This window comes from Hyaena hyaena, unplaced genomic scaffold, assembly GCF_003009895.1.
Source record: "Hyaena hyaena isolate Hyena2069 unplaced genomic scaffold, ASM300989v1 scaffold_254, whole genome shotgun sequence".
In the NCBI taxonomy this organism is placed as follows: Eukaryota; Metazoa; Chordata; class Mammalia; order Carnivora; family Hyaenidae; genus Hyaena; species Hyaena hyaena.
This window is the reverse complement of record NW_024080890.1, coordinates 1107958-1123398: the sequence shown is the minus strand read 5'-3', so window position 1 is coordinate 1123398 and position 15441 is coordinate 1107958. Positions and strand designations below refer to the sequence as shown.

The 15441-nt window shown below is 53.6% G+C and overlaps 1 protein-coding gene across 4 annotated transcripts; it reads right to left on the bottom strand.

The window, feature by feature from the left end:
* Positions 1-1704: 1704 nt before the first annotated feature.
* Positions 1705-14602, bottom strand: U2AF1 (U2 small nuclear RNA auxiliary factor 1). Of its 4 annotated transcripts, none has more exons than XM_039245443.1 (8): positions 14499-14602; positions 11277-11364; positions 8401-8467; positions 4126-4175; positions 3868-3966; positions 2949-3082; positions 2751-2843; positions 1705-1991 (listed from the first exon to the last, which is right to left on the bottom strand). In XM_039245443.1, the coding sequence occupies exons 1-8, from the start codon at positions 14540-14542 to the stop codon at positions 1844-1846; spliced, it is 723 nt and encodes a 240-aa protein (XP_039101374.1). In that variant the 5' UTR covers positions 14543-14602; the 3' UTR covers positions 1705-1843. The 4 variants fall into 4 exon arrangements, with proteins under 4 accessions (XP_039101374.1, XP_039101373.1, XP_039101375.1 ...); XM_039245442.1 differs by lacking the exon at positions 8401-8467 and adding an exon at positions 7504-7570; XM_039245444.1 differs by lacking the exons at positions 11277-11364; positions 14499-14602 and adding an exon at positions 7504-7570.
* Between the last annotated feature and the right edge of the window lie 839 nt (positions 14603-15441).

Sequence of the window (15441 nt, the reverse complement as noted above, 5' to 3'; positions counted from 1 at the left end):
AATGTGAAAAAGAAAAGGGAAAGAAGTCGCACTTGATCAGGTCCACGGGGCATCAGACACCTGGGTGTCCTGGGGGATGTGGTGTCTTTCCTGGTCAACGGGAGGCCACCACCTTGCCCTCTGTCTGGGGGCTGGAACTTGGGTGGCCGGAGGCCAGAGGCGCCGGGTCACACCCGATTCCAGGGCCCATCCATCCTTCTTGGTTCCCTGTCGCGGAGACCGCCGACCACTCATGGCGGGCCGGCCTGGAGCGGGTCCCCCCTACCCGGAGCGGGTCCCCAACACCAGGCCCCACTCTGCTTTGCCCACGCCGGCCAGCACGCCCGCGTGGTGCTGGCTGAGCCAGCGGCTCCCAAACCCCGGCCCCGAGAGCACAGGGGACACAAGGGCACCGGGGACTTGGCCAGCACGAGCTTATCCGTCCTGATGCTGGAGTGCGGTCACGTCCCCCCATCAGGGACGCATCTGCAGTTAAAGCATCTGGGGCCTTATGACGGTCTCGACTTCTCTGCATGTTTAAAAGTTTTTTAAATGTTTACTTATTTTTGAGAGAGAGGGGGAGAGTGCACGTGAGCAGGGGAGGGGCAGAGAGAGGGACACAGACTCGGAAGCAGCTCCTGGCTCTGAGCTCTCAGCACAGAGCCCGACTTGGGGCTTGAATCCACAAACTGCAAGATCATGACCTGAGCTGAAGTCAGATGCTTAACCGACAGAGTCCCCCGGGCGCCCCTCTGCATGTTTAAGAATTACCATGATAAAAAAACGCTTCATGAAATGACGGTAAATGTTGACAAGGACAATTCTAACAGCCCCACTTGGCAAATCCGCAGCTGACGCTGCTCACGGGGTTGGTTTCTTCAGGCAGCGCCACATGTGCCGGAGGCACTGGATGGAAGGCTCCTCATCAGGCCCAGCCATGCGCCAGTGACAGCGGCGCCACCCAGGCCCGAGTCCACTGCATCCGGGAGGCCAAGCAGGCAGACAGAGAGGCAGGTGGACCCGTGCACGCCGCCCCTCTCGCACCCACGAGCCGGGGTCCCAGGCTCAGGGCATGGGCACCCAGGGGTGGCGAGTGGCAGTCCCTGAGCATGCTGGAGCACACCAGAGGCGACCTCCTCGGAGGAAGCGCCCCAGCCGGCCATGCACCAGAGGGCGTCTGTGCCCAGGCCGCTCTGGCAGCCTGGCGACGAGGGGGGCCGGAGCCAGCGGCTCTTGTGCGGCTCTGGGCACGTACATGTTTAGGCCCCACTCCTGCTCCAGGACTGCGTGGAGGCTCTTTGAACAAGGCTAGAAAATTCCTGGGTAAGAGAAACGTGACACGGATGGGGCCACTGATGGCACCTGACCGAAAGGTCCCTCTCCTGCCAACACCAGCAAGGCCAGCGTCCCGTCCAAGTGTGACTCGCTGCCCCGGCAGGAAGTCAAGGGCACCCCCCGCCCCCCACCCTCCCAACCCCAGGGTCCCGGCAGTGTTGGCGGAAACGCTGCGTCACTCGTGGGCACGCGGGGGACTGGAAACAGGTGACCGCTCCCTCCCGCTGTGAACCTCCTTTCCTGTAACGGACGGGGCGCCTCACCTCACGCCCTCCGGGTTTAGAGCCATGGCTTCGTCCGCACCTGAAACCGCCCCCCCGAGGGGGGGCACGCAGAGCTGCAGGAAGCGAGGGTTAGCGACTTTCCATGGGAAATGAGCTACACCAGAAGAACTGTATCACTACAAATTTTATTCAGAAACCCATCTTTGTTTTTTTTTGTTGTTTTTTAAAAAAAATTCCCGTTACGAACTGGTTTGGTCGATCAACTACAACACTGTCTAGCAGACACACGGTAAAAACGGCCCGGCTCAGAATCGCCCGGATCTTTCACGGTCTCTCGACCGCCTCCGGTCGCGCTCCCGTCCCCCACCGCCGCCGCCGCCGCCACCGCCGCCGCCGCGCCCACGGTCTCTAGACCGAGAGCGACGCTCCCGGGACCGGGACCTCGACCTGTGCCTGCGACCAAGGAAGAGAAGCAGAACTGTGGCATCCCGAGTAAGGCGCGCCGCCGAGCCCACGAGGCCGAGTGGACGGCACGACCAGGAGAGGACGAGCGCCGCCACTAAACCGCACGCCCTGTGGACAGGCGTCCCCGTGTCCGGGAAGCAGGGGCACGTCAGGGTCAGAGGCACGATGTCCTCCGTGTCCTGTGCTTCCGGAGCGCCAGCTCGGAGGCTCAGGGACGGTCTCCGGCTGCAGTGCCCCGGAAACACCAACCGCCCCCCCCCCCCCCCCCGCCGGCGATGCTCCGTGTTGACACAGAGACGGAATCACCAACGTCCGCGTCTCCCGGGGCTCAAGTGAGAGCCCCCCGGGCAGGGAAAGCGACTCGCCACCTCCCGACGCCTCGGCTCTCCGTCCGAGCGCAGCCCCGCCTGCACTCAGACACCGGGAGCGGCCGGGGCCACGCTCCCTTCTGCCTGTGGGCCCCCCGCCCCAAAAGCAAACCAAAGGAACCTGCCCAAACCTATGGAGCCCAGGAGCCCCGCGGACGCCTGCTGCACGTGCTGGACCTACGGGAGGCCGCGCTCCCTGCGCCGAGACGCGGCGCACATGAAGCCAGCGCCAAGGGCTCTTGCTCCCCCGCCGCACTAAGGTCTCGTAAGACGAGTGCGCGGGTGGGACATCCTTTTAAGAGGACGTTTCCAGCTCTCCAGACGCACACTACATCCTCGGGGCGGCCCTCACACTACGGCCGGGCGCCCCAGTACTCACTTCTTGCGCCGGCGGCCGTACAGCTCCCGCCGCAGCTCTCTGGAGATGGGCTTCAGGTGCATGAAGTTGCAGAAGCCGCCCCGTGTGCACTCCCTGGGGGGCGGGGGGGGGGGAAAGCAGAGGCCACCATGTCACATGCCGCCCCCCCGGACCCCCCTCTGCCCTGTCCCCGCCCCCCCGCTGCACCCTGTCACCTACCCCATCTCGTACTGGCGGCAGCATGCCTCCCTGAAGTCGGTCACCGGGGACAGCTCGGCGTGGATCGGCTGCCCGTTAAACCAGCGGTTGTTCAAGTCGATCACGGCCTTTTCCGCATCTTCCTCACGGCGAAACTGGAAAGAAGCAGACGCGCCTGCTGCCCTCACGTGCACCTGCGGGTCTTCAGTCACCGACCCAGACACGCGTGCTCACACGGGCGGAACGAGGCGGAGTGGGGTTTTCAATCACATTAACAGACCATCTTTCATTAAAATTAGATCCCTTGGGGCGCCTGGGGGGCTCAGTAGGGTAAGCACCCGACTTCGGCTCAGGTCATGATCTCACAGTTCGTGGGTTCAAGCCCTGCATCAGTCTCTGAGCTGACAGCCCAGAGCCTAGAGCCTGTTTCAGATTCTGTGTCTCCCTCTCTCTCTGCCCCTCCCCTGTTCGTGCGCGCGCTCTCAGAAAGAAAAACATAAGATAAAATAAAATCAGATCCCTTAATTCTGTGATGATCCGAGATCATACCAACGCTGCCTTCGCTTTCAAATTGAACTGGTTAAAAGAGCAAATGCACTGATGTCTGTGGGTCCTGGAGCCCACAACAAAAACAAGGAGGGGGAACCACGCACACGAACCTGCTTCTCCCACAGCCAGATGTCCCGCCGGCACCAGCCAGGACAGTCCCAACCCCAAAGGGCAGTGGCCGCAGGGTGCTGCCCGTCCCTCTGGCGCCCACAGGCCGTTGCCCGGACTGAAGCCCGTCGGGTGGGCGCACCCACGGTCATGACCAGCGCTGGGTGTTGAGGACGTGAGAGTCCCGCTAAGACCCCAAGGCGCACGTTCCCTCCTCTACTCCCCTCCCAGGAAGCCCCGAGGGCGGCCTCCCCACCCCCAAGCCCTGGGCGCCCCGTCCTACCTTGACGTACACGTTCCCTACGAGGTGATCCCCGAGGTTGTCACAGACGTTCATCTCCTCCACCTCGCCGTACTTCTCCTCCATTTCTGTAAACACCTCCTGCGGGGGGCGCAGTGGGTCAAGGGTTGCAACCCCTCTGCGGCAGAGGAGTCACCCAACACGGCTCGGATTTAAGTGCGGCTGCCGGGGGGGGGGGGAGCCACACATCCTTCTGGAGAAGGGACACGGGGCCCACACCTTTCCACAGCAGGTGCTCACCTCGAAAAACTCGTCATAGTGCTCCTGCATCTCCACGTCGCTCACGGCGCCTGCGAACAACAGAAACCTTGGAGGTTAGCGGGGCGCCGGGGCCCGGGGCTCTGGTTTACCTCACCGCTACAGTGACACACATTAGGTTATCTAGAGAGGAGACACGACAGAGCTGCGCTCTACTGGAGCACGGAGGTACGGCGTGACAGCCAATCGTCACGGGTTTATAGTGTGCCGAGGTCCTTACATGCCCCTTATGACAGCCTCAGCGCTGGCTATGAGAATCACAAGTTTTAATCAGCATCAAAGGGCCACATTTTCAGAAAATGCCAGGAAAAAAAAATACTCTCAAGAAATTTTTAAATGAAAGTTTTCTTCCGTTTACGGTTTAAAATAGAGGCCAAGGAATCACACTGATTTTTTTTCCTCTATGTTACGTTAAAATAACAGTAGAATCAGGATAAGTGATTAAGAGCTAATGTTCCTGACTAATTTTTCGCAGATTATGAGCCACACGCTATTACAAAATTCTTTCTGATGCGATTAAAACCCAAATGACCATAAATAAATACTCAGTAGGAGAATTACCAAGTTCAATCACAGCACCTCAAATGCCTCTGGACAGAGGGATGGTTACAATGCTTTGATGAAGAAAGCATTCTTGTTTTATACTTCAGAACTATTTTCATCGTTTATCCTTCATAATTCACATGCACTAAGTGAAATCATGTCCATTGTGTGGGTAGATTTTTCAAATTTACGTTTTATCCCCATAATCACCCTCTCTACCAAATTTTACCATTCAAATTCTAGAATTCTCTTGACCTAAATCTGAGAAATCACAAAGCGGGCATGTCAATAAACCAATGTTCCACACAGCTACTTCAGGGAGCCTACAAAGGCCGAGTGGCTTCAAGGCTGGGCCAGTTTCATCTTCCATTGTCACCTTCCACGACCATACTCCTCGGACTGGCGGCCTCACCTGGCGCACCCCGCCGAAGGCAGCGGAGCGAAGGCATGGGGATCTAGCAGTCTCCTAGCACCCTGGGAAACCTCATCTCTAAGGACAAGCTCTGGAGTCTTTTGATTCTGAAGATAGTGTGAATTTACTTTCTAATTCATGGGGGAAGGGCGAATTCCCGCATTTTAGTTATTTTGGAATTTCAGGAACCCAGCTGGCTTTAGAGAAAAGTTACCGAATGCGCTGGGCAACACCTACTCTTGGTGCCTATCAGAACATGACCTCCTTGCCTGAGTAGAAGTCAAATTGTAAACAACAGAAAAACTGGTCAGGAGAAGAGAAGCCCATTCCAAAGGGTAGATTTGAATGTTTACATTTCCTTCTCCACATCGGAAAAACTGAGGAGAAACGGCATTCGTAGGCTCTAAGCGCCAGCAGTACCGAGAGCCAAGTTTTGGTGGTAACTACCAATAGAGTCGTGGTATTTTCTCTTCTCTTGCTATAGAACAGCGTATTTTAATAACTTCTGGAAAGTACGATTGGACAATGCTTGATAGTGGGCATACTTTATCTTCTGTGCTCTGCTTAAAATTTTTCACTCAACCAAATGACTAGGAAGAACAGATATGACTGATTAAGAAACTGGTCAACTGGAAAGGCATCTCCACGACTCAATATATTCTAACTAACATGTTCCAAAAAACACCCAGTTTTCTTACGGAAACATTCCCAAACTGGGACTCGCACTTCTACAGACGAAAAAGTTTGTTAACAAGGGATGTGAGCTTAGGAAACGGATGAACCCGGCTGGATGAAATTTATGCGGAGGCTCTGCTGCAGGTTCATCAGCTTAAACTGATTCTCTTCCTAAGTTGAAGAATCAGAGTTTCATTTAATTCGTAGGATGTGGGCCCCGTAATGGGAATACCTGGTACAGCTAAACTCTGACTGTGTAGCACACGCAAACAAGAGTCTGTGGATTGCAGGTAAAGAGACGAGGAAAGCTACTCCGACACGGTTTTGCCACCAAAGCCCCCGCGGCCCAGGTCAGTCAGGGCAGAGAGGGATTAACTGCTGTTACTCAGCCATCAGCTTCCCATCCCTTTTACCCCAGGGCAGGGTTGTCACAAAAATTAGCAAGTCCATATATATACACGTATATGCATTTCCCTTCACCTATTCATCTTCATCTTTAAAAAACAAAGCAATAGCAAGTATTTTAAAACCAGGGCTAACCAGGAAATCCTGCCACTGTCTGTCGGATTCAGGGACACACACGATCTGCTATCAGGTCAGCATGGCATCAGGAAGCCCCGCGTGTTGCGGGGGGGGGGGGGGCCTCACAAGCCCCCCCGCGGGCGTGTGTACTGCTCACCCACGGGCGCACAGCAGGAGGCCTCCCCGTCTGGGGCCGGCCCGAGGGGGGAGGCTGCCCCAGAAAAGGGGGATCGGCCTGAGGCCCGTGGCTACAGGGTTTATGTGCACACAGCTGCCTCTATGGACTTCTGCAGCCTGGAAACCACCTGGTGAGTGGGAAGCCGGCTGGGCTGGGCCCCTTGTTGAACAGGAGCCTAGGGTATCTGTTTCCGTTTCTCCACAGATGACTGCCTTGACTCCACAGCCCAATGGCCATAAAATATACAATTCAGCTTTCTGAAATCCCCAGGGATACTAACATGTATCCTGTACTTGAAAAACTACCCCTCAGTAAATACAACATTTGTAAACTTAACTTTAACGTTTCCCAGCGCAGGGAGAAATTGGTAACGTCTACCAAATGCCCCGTTTGGACGTACTTCCCCACCAAGTACACCTTTCATCTTCCAAATGTGGAAAACTAACCCCTGAAGTGGGAGATAGCTACGTCAAGTATCTGACGAAAGACTGAGTTGGCATGGGGCTGGTGCTGAGGAAGACTCCGGAGTCAGTGCAACTCGGAGGAACCCCACCTGGGAAACGCTCTCAGAATCATGCTCTCACCGCGAAAGCATCGTCTCCGAAATGGGAGTTTAAGAAGTCTAGTAAGAAATGAACCCTGAGAAGTAATTTCCAAACAATTTCGGGTGTTTTTTTTGGGGGGGGGGAGGAGGGGCGAGAGAAACTCTCAGATACTGTCGCTCTCAAGAGGGGACGAACAGGACTGCACATTTTACTACAGGCACGTCCCCCCGAGGACGACGGTCAAGTTGAAGGGAGAGCAGCAGCTCCCGGCTACGGAGCAGGGAGGGCGTCCTTTCCAGGCACTGTTTGTCTAAAGGCAGCGGGAGTTCACATGTCGGAGGTTCCCGTGGGGCCGGGGGGACAGAAGCTCTCGACACCTCTAGCGAAAGGCTGTCCTTGACACTACAGCGGCAGACCAGGTGGAGTGGACACTGAGCTCTGACACGCAGCCCAGGGAACCAGGGAAGGAACTTGTATGAACTTACAGCGCAAACCGTCAGCAGACTGGGAAGAGTTTTGAGGGTTACGGTAAATGTTCAAGAGGGCAATGGTCTGAAATACAAAACGCAACAACTTTATATTATGGAAAATTAAATTTAAACACTTAACCGGTTTCCTGTGGCGATGACTTCAGTCAAGACTCAGTGCTGAAAAAAGAGCAAGTTATTTTCTTTCGAAGCAGAGAGGTGTTCCTAGTTGGTGGCTGTCGCGGAGCACCCTACCACTGCGAGGGGACAGAGATCCCATGATATGCGGATATTGTATTTCTGCTCACGGACCGTCAAGGGTCTCCATTTCAAAGTTCCGGTCAAGACCGCAAGCGACTTGGCAGGCGACTGCCAGATTGCTCAGATATCCCAGCAAACGTGACGAACTGAGCGCGCGCCTGCGCGGACTGACAGCAAAAGCCACAGCGGTAGAGAAATACAATAATTACAGATCATGAAATCTCCACTTCCTAGAGGAAAAATGGTCATGGTGAAGTAAAACCCACACTTATTGGGCAACTTACCTTGTTGATTCCCACACACTCCTAAGATTTTGAACTTTACAGAAAGAACTTAATAAATGCCAGGGGTTCAGTCACTGTCAAGACCAGTGATTGGCTGGTTAGCTTTCCAACGTCACGTGGACAGACCCCCTCCCTCTTGTTAACAAGCGTCAACCAGGGGAGGAGGCCCCCCGGCGGCCTCGCCGCCGCCAGCCTCCTGAACGTGGCCAAGTACCAGGTTCTTGCCGCGGGCGCCGAGGCCCTCCATCACCTTGTCCTGTTTGCAACAGCCCTACGTCAGCAGCTCAGAAGCCAACATTATTTGTCTCAATTAAGAGTGGGCTCTTTAACACCATTGTTTTAAAAAAATTTCTCCAACTGTGGGACTTACAGTGTGAGCCGTCAGCCGTCTGTGCACTGTTTTGGGGATTACGATAGATGTTTTGAATCAAGATGGTCTGCGGGGAAAAAAAAATAAAAAGGGGAATTCTACTGGCTGCTGTGCATGTATCAGACAATTGCAAAGAGACAACCTGTTTGCAAATGGCTCAACCTTGTTTGCTTCCCACAAGCCAGACACCTGTCCTCGGAAGAGCACACCCAAACCATCATATTATGAAAACAGAGTCTGAGCGGTGACTTAGGTCGCGTCAGCCAGCAACCAACAAGAAGCATACTGGTTATTTTCAGTCATCCCACGCTATCCAAGTGTTGTGATGCAAAGTGAGTTCCAGAACGTTAACATCTTCTCACACCTTAAGCTAGCGGATGCTAGGACGTCGAAAAATTCACACAACCACATTCCCCATACAAAATTATCATTATTTTTAAACCAAATGCGTAAGTGAGCTGTACGCAGTCCGTCAAGGTGTCCGGTATCCTGGGAACAGGCGCACCGCATGGGTTCTGACTGCCACGGACACCCAGCACACACTTAGGTCTGCTTGGTGGGACCTCTGTTTACATAATACAATAGCTTAAACGTTTGTTCTTTTCCGATCCTTCCTTTAAGGGAAAAAAATCCTTTTAGCCCTTGTGCTTTACACTGGATCAGGCAGACTTGAAACCTTACATTGTACCGTTCTTCTTAAAATCAAGTTGTCTGAAAAAACAAACCATGTTTAAGTTAGTAGGCTAATATATTACATGAATCTTAATGTCCACATCACTGCAAGAAGCTTAAAAGAAAACCCACAGTGAGCTTTACAAGCTGAACCGATAAACTGTGATTTAGAAAAATTATGTTCAGTTTCAAAACAACACAGGTCCAGAGCAGTTTTGTGAGGGTCTTACAAACCTGCCAGCTCACGTGCAGCTGCACGGAAAGGCAGGAGCGGTGTGGGTGGGGAGTCCCGCATGGGAGAAATATTGACGGCCAGCCCACATGCACAAGCATGCGCAGACCCTTCTCCCCGGGCCAACAGTGCTGCCCTGGGGCACCCGACCTTGGCCTCGGATGTTTTCCCTCAGCTGGCCTGACTCAGTTTTCAACCCTGACAGAAAACTATACTGAGCCCAGTTATTCAACAAGAAATGCCTTTTAGGTCTCAGGTCATCTGACACTGGCTAGTGGCTGTTCAGTGAAAGAAATTTCAAAGGGGGCAATGCAGTTCCATTAAAATCAGGCGAGGCCGGGATCCCCTACAACCAAGCAACGATCCAAGCAAATCAAAACGAGATGCTCAAGTGAACGCAGACAACTGATCCCACCGGATGCTAACGGAACTGTCGTCCCCTCTGAGGCACGGCGCTCAAATCCCCTTCACACGGACATTCTGGGGTGACCAGTGCCTCAGAAAGAAAATAAACCAAGTGTCTCTGGATAACCTAGGGAAGCTGCTCTCAGTCCAACACCTGGTCCGTCTGTAAGTAACCCCCTAAAACCAAAGCCCTCAGTGAACACTTTAGACGTTGGGTTACTGCCCAATCTAGGACCACCGGCTCAGGTTTAGTTCATAAATGGAAGCCCTTGGAAACAGGCTGCAGCAGGCGCACTTACTCTGAGTCCCTCCCCCACCCCCCTGTAAAGAGCTTCCACACAATTCCTCTTTTCTGATCTTATGCTCTAACACACCTATGCCTACTGCTGAAAAACTAAACAAACAATAAAAAAACCTAACAAAAAACTGCAGCCAACAGAAAATCTAAAGCAAGTTCTCCAACATTCTGAAATTGGAAAAAGAGACATATTTGTAAGTTATTAAGATTCTTGTTAAACTGACCACGCTGCATCAGCGGAATAACGGGGGATAGGAAGCCATCACCCTCTTCTGAAAACACATTAAATTATGGGGTTTTATACAGGCTTCAACTAGAAGATATTAATGACTCGTACAGCAGTTGGCTGATTTTCCTAAATACTTAGCGGATGCTCACTCAGACTTCACAGTCAGTTAGAAGGGGCTCAAAAGCCCCTTCTGGAAAGTCTGGAAAGACTAAAGTGTAGTTTTTCAAATTCTAAATGCTTGGATAAACACAGGCGGAAGTTTTCTGCTCATACTACAGGTGCTCTCTCCCTTTCATTCATCAGTGATCACTTGCAGGGTGCAAATCCTGGCCTGTTCCTCAATTAAGGAAAAAAACAAAACAACAACAACAATTCCAAAAATCACACTTTCTGACTGATTTGGACTCAGTGCGGACCTAAGCCCGAGGACACAGGCACCTCTCAGCCGTGGGAGACCGGCTACAAAGCTGAAGGCAAGCGCCCACCTTCTAACGTGGTTTCATTTTTAATGTTTCTGTGACATGGTGTCACAGCTGTCCCCGGGACCAGGGCGCCAACAGCGGGGCTGCCCCCAGGGCTCCTGGAGGACCCGGGAACGTGCGGCAAGACAGGTCTGCTGAGACTGTGCCAGCACGTCCCATGGGTGGCTCCGTCCACCTCCACTGCCTGGAGAGAGCAAAGAGCAGAAAACCCACTTTGCAGCTACTGGTGCCCGGGAACAAGTGAGGTCCTAGCTGGCACGGCCGCCTCTCCGGACCCATGTCAGTTAGAGGGGCAGCGAGGGGGGTGAGGCAGCAAAGACCAATCACTTCTTTGCACAAAGCTTCTAGAACGATAGGAGGAGGGACCTGGGCTCGCAGACCTCCAGCTGGGGTGGTTCACCTCCCTTTCATTTAAACAAACTCAGGACACAAAAGGGAAAAAAACTACTGGAGAAAAAAGTCTACGTAATACACAAGAGATTATTAACTGCCTCTGCAAAGTATACCAAGCTTTGATAATTTACATGAAAACAGAAAAAAGAAAAAAAACACACAAACCTGGCTAAAGGTGGGCTTATTGTGCAACCGAGAGCACCTGTCTCCATGACGACACGCTCCAATTTTGAAATAGAACGAGCAGTTGACTCTGTAAGGGAAACAAGAGCGGGTTATTCTGCTGGGCAGTTCCGAACCAACGGAACGACGTCAACGCCGCGCCATGTGCGACCAAACCGCTTTTCTCCGGCATCACTGAAATGCCAACGTGCAGCTCTCTGTGGGAGCAGGTGTCTTCCCCCTCCAGGCAGCACTTCAGGATTACTAAACTTCAATCTGCCCGACAAACACGCTACTCTTTCAGGGGAAAAGTGCTCCCTCCAACCCCACCCAGGGTCCTGCTCACCCAAACCCACTCCCCTTCCAACTAGGTTCTCAGCTCTATTGGTTTCCCTTAAATGGAATATGTAGTTTAAAACTAAATTTAACTTAAAACAGATCTGTTCCCCAGTGTTCCACGATGAAATTCTCTCCTGAGGACACCCACACAGCCCAGTGAGGGCTGAGATTCTGCCTGACTCTGCCACTAGCTCCCTGGCCTTGGGCAAGTCACCCCACCTCTCCTGGTCCCAGGAGCCATCTGTAAAATGAGGAAAATGCCACGCTGGCACCATCCCAAGACTCAGATACAGCGTGTGTGTGCTTCATACACAGCGCTCATTAAACGCAATCATTATCTAACTGAAAGAGAAAACAAAGTCCAAGCTCTTTGTCCACGACACCAGACCACAGGAAATTTCCAAACACAGGTCTGCAGTAAGCCAGTCTCCTGCTTTCAAGACACCGAAAACAAGCTCCTGGGGAGTTCATCTGTCTGTTCCTACGCAGGGCCGCCTCTGTCCACATCGCAGAGCCCTCGCTGAACTACCATTCCAACAGCTGGGTGACCCGGATCAAATCAAAGAGCAATGGCAGGTGGCCTAGATTTGTGATGAACTATGAAATCTTACTGGATGGGGCCCCTTCAAATTTAGACCTGCAGAGGCAGGCGGGAGGGTTACCCTGTAGATCCAATTTTTAGCAAGTTCAGACAACCCATCCAGACTTAGAATCAAAGACTTCAACAAAACGTGATAGTTAACAAAGATCAATTAGCCACCGACATAGCAGGCAGCAACAAAAATGGAAAAGTCTGAATTTATCAGGGGAGGAAAACGATTCCTACATATATTTGCGAATTTACCTTACGGACCTCACTTTGCATGATCTTATTTGAATATATGACTTCCACCTTCAGAGAGTCACCCGAATTGAAGAGCTCATTTTAAAAATACCCCAGAAGGGGTGAAACCCCGGCCCAAGCAATACTCAACTACTCTATGTAATGAAAACCATCTTTGTTCTTGACCTTTCGGAGAGGCTCTCATTTCTTTCATACCACTCGATTAGTTTGGGATTAATCAGTCAACACTTTCCTGGTGATAAACGTTGAGCCATCTACTTAAACTACTGAAATAAGACGGAAAATAAAAAGTGTGATTTACTATCATAGAGAAGATATCAGAAGACCAACCTTTGCTTGGATTTAGAAAACGTCCAAAGCCTCAAATGTACAACTCAAGTTTTTTAATTGGCACACACCTACATTTCACTTCTGGCTTGAGGGGAAAAAAAAAGTTAGCAGGAATCCTCATCTTCATGTTTTAGGAGTTGCTACGGTCTCCTGAATCCCCACGTCTCCCCGAGATAACAGAAGAGTCACCGAAATTAAATCAAGTTTTCTGCATTAGAGCCATGCCTTTTATGATGAGACCCTAAAAGGCTGAAATGTGGTCATTCGCAGCAGGAGTATAAGAACTATTACTGGAATAAACCTCTAAGCTGGAAGTTGTGTAGAGTACAGGGGAAACACCACCCAACACAGCTTTTTAGGAGAATAAGGGAAAAACCTCATGGAACAGAAGCTTGAGATGAAACTAACGATGCGTATTTCAGGCCGCCTGCCTCTTCCCCTGCAGGTAAGAACCCTCAGTGTATTTACTTTAATTTTACCCTTTACAGGACAAGTTCCTTGGGAACAAGATCCTAACCTTACTCATCTTTAAGTCAACCGAGACGGACTTTAAGGTGAACTATCCAATACGTGTTTCTGGAGTGAGAGAACTGATGATTGTCTTATGGTTTTGCTATTTAAAAAACAATCCCCCCTTCTAAACAACACATTTTACAAGGTGGGCTGCATCCTGGAGAACAGAAACGATTTAAACAGTGTCTGAGGGGCGCCTGGCCGGCTCAGTCAGTGGAGCGTGCGGTTGTGAGTTTGAACCCTACGACGGGTGTAGAAACTACAATCTTTAAAATGATTAAAAAAAAAAAGTTTGAAAAAGTGGTATTAAAACATTATCTATGACAAACTCGGGTTTACCGTTAAGAAGACCCAGTAACATAAGCCTCGAACAGGCCAAAAAAATCCTAAACATGGTAACTACTTATCCCAAAAGTAGATGAAGCCAGATCTTAATCTTCAGTTTTTCAAAGTAAGAATTATCCTCCTAAATACGACACTCTCTTTAGTCTACAATGCAGTCAATGCGCTGGGAATTAAAACGTCCCAACGTGGCAATCGAATTGAAAATTAAATTTTTTGCTTTTAACGTTAACAACTAAGTAGAGAAGGCATGCAGCTATGAAAGGGGGGGTGGACCCCCACGTTTTTTATATCGTAATTACATCTCCGAGTACGTTAAAATCAGGTTATGCCGTCGTTTATGTTAACCCAGCTCAGCCTAACACTTCGTCGCATCCAATGTCCTCACGACCCACCCGATCGTCGCTTAAACAGTCCAAGAGGCTTGTTAAGTGGTTACAACGCCAACACTCGGGGCCCTAAGTTATCTAACGATTTAATACGGGCGGGCTTTATACTACTTGCCCGACGCCCCATTAAAGGCTGAAGTAAAGGAAATGACCTAAAACGCTGACAACTTCAACACAACTCGAGACGGCTACAAGCGCCGGGGGCCGCGGGGTCCGGGTCCCCAGCAGACCCCAGGCCAGGGTGGCGGCGCCACCCGAGCGGAAGCCCGCCGCCCGCCAGAGCGCCCATCGCCCGCCCCAGCGCCCACGAGGCGGCGGCGCGCGGCTCCGGAGGCCGGAAGGGCCGCCGCGCCCCTCCCCCCGCCTGCCCGCCCGGGCCTCCCGCCGCCGCCTGCGCCCCGCCGCCGCGCCCGCGAGCGCCCCGCCGGCCTCCCCGGCCCGGAGCCCCGGCGGGCGCCTCTCACTCACTTGTCTTTCTCGGTGCCGAAGATGGAGGCCAAGTACTCCGCCATTTCCCACCCGCCGCCGCCGCCGCCACTGCTGCCGACGCCGCCGACCCTGCCCGACGCCCGCGGGAGACGTCACCCGGACGCGACGACGCTCGCCCCGCCCCTACGGCGTGGCGGCGCTGCCCAATCGGGCGAGGCGTTGCCTGCGCGTGGGCGGGGCTTGGCGCGCTAGGGAGGCACCGCCCCCTCGGCCCGGGAGCCCGCGCGCCGCCCGCCGGCGCCCCCTGACGGTGTCGGCGCCCCTCGCGCCGCCAGCCCCGCGTCCCCTTGGCCGAGGAGCCCGCGCTCTCCGCTGCCGCCCTCCCCCCCCACTCCCGGTCCGAGACCCGTCGCTCCTACCCCGCGCTCCCCCCGCGCTCGGTCCCTGGGGCCCCCGGTCCCGCAGCCCCGGGAAGCCGAGCGCGCAGACGGCGGCTGGAGAGAAGGCCGCGCGGGCCGGTCCCAGGCGCGCCTGACCGCGTGGGCGGGTTCCGCGGAGCCCGGGAAGCGCAGGCGCCCGCCCGGCCCGCACTTTCCTCTCGGTGACGACCCCTCTTCCCCCGCCCTCGCCGGCGCGGACGGGGCTGGAGGGGCGCCGCGCCGGGGCTGGGCCCGGGGAGAGCCGGGCGGGGCGCTCGCGGAGGACCCGGCGCCGGGTGGGGTTGGAGACGCGAGCCCGCGACGGGAGGCAGCACCGGGCAACGCGGGGAGAGGGGCCCAGCACCTGGCCTCAGACCTACGGGGACGCCGGATCCCCATCCCGCGCCCCCCGGAGTCAGGCATTTCCAGTTCATTCTTTTCTAATATAAGACGATGCGTGTATACATTGGCGACCCCTCCTTCCTTATCCACGCGTTTCTCCACCGTGTCTGTTTTCACTAACCAACCGCCCTGGGGCATCCCTCCGTGGGCACACGTGGGCA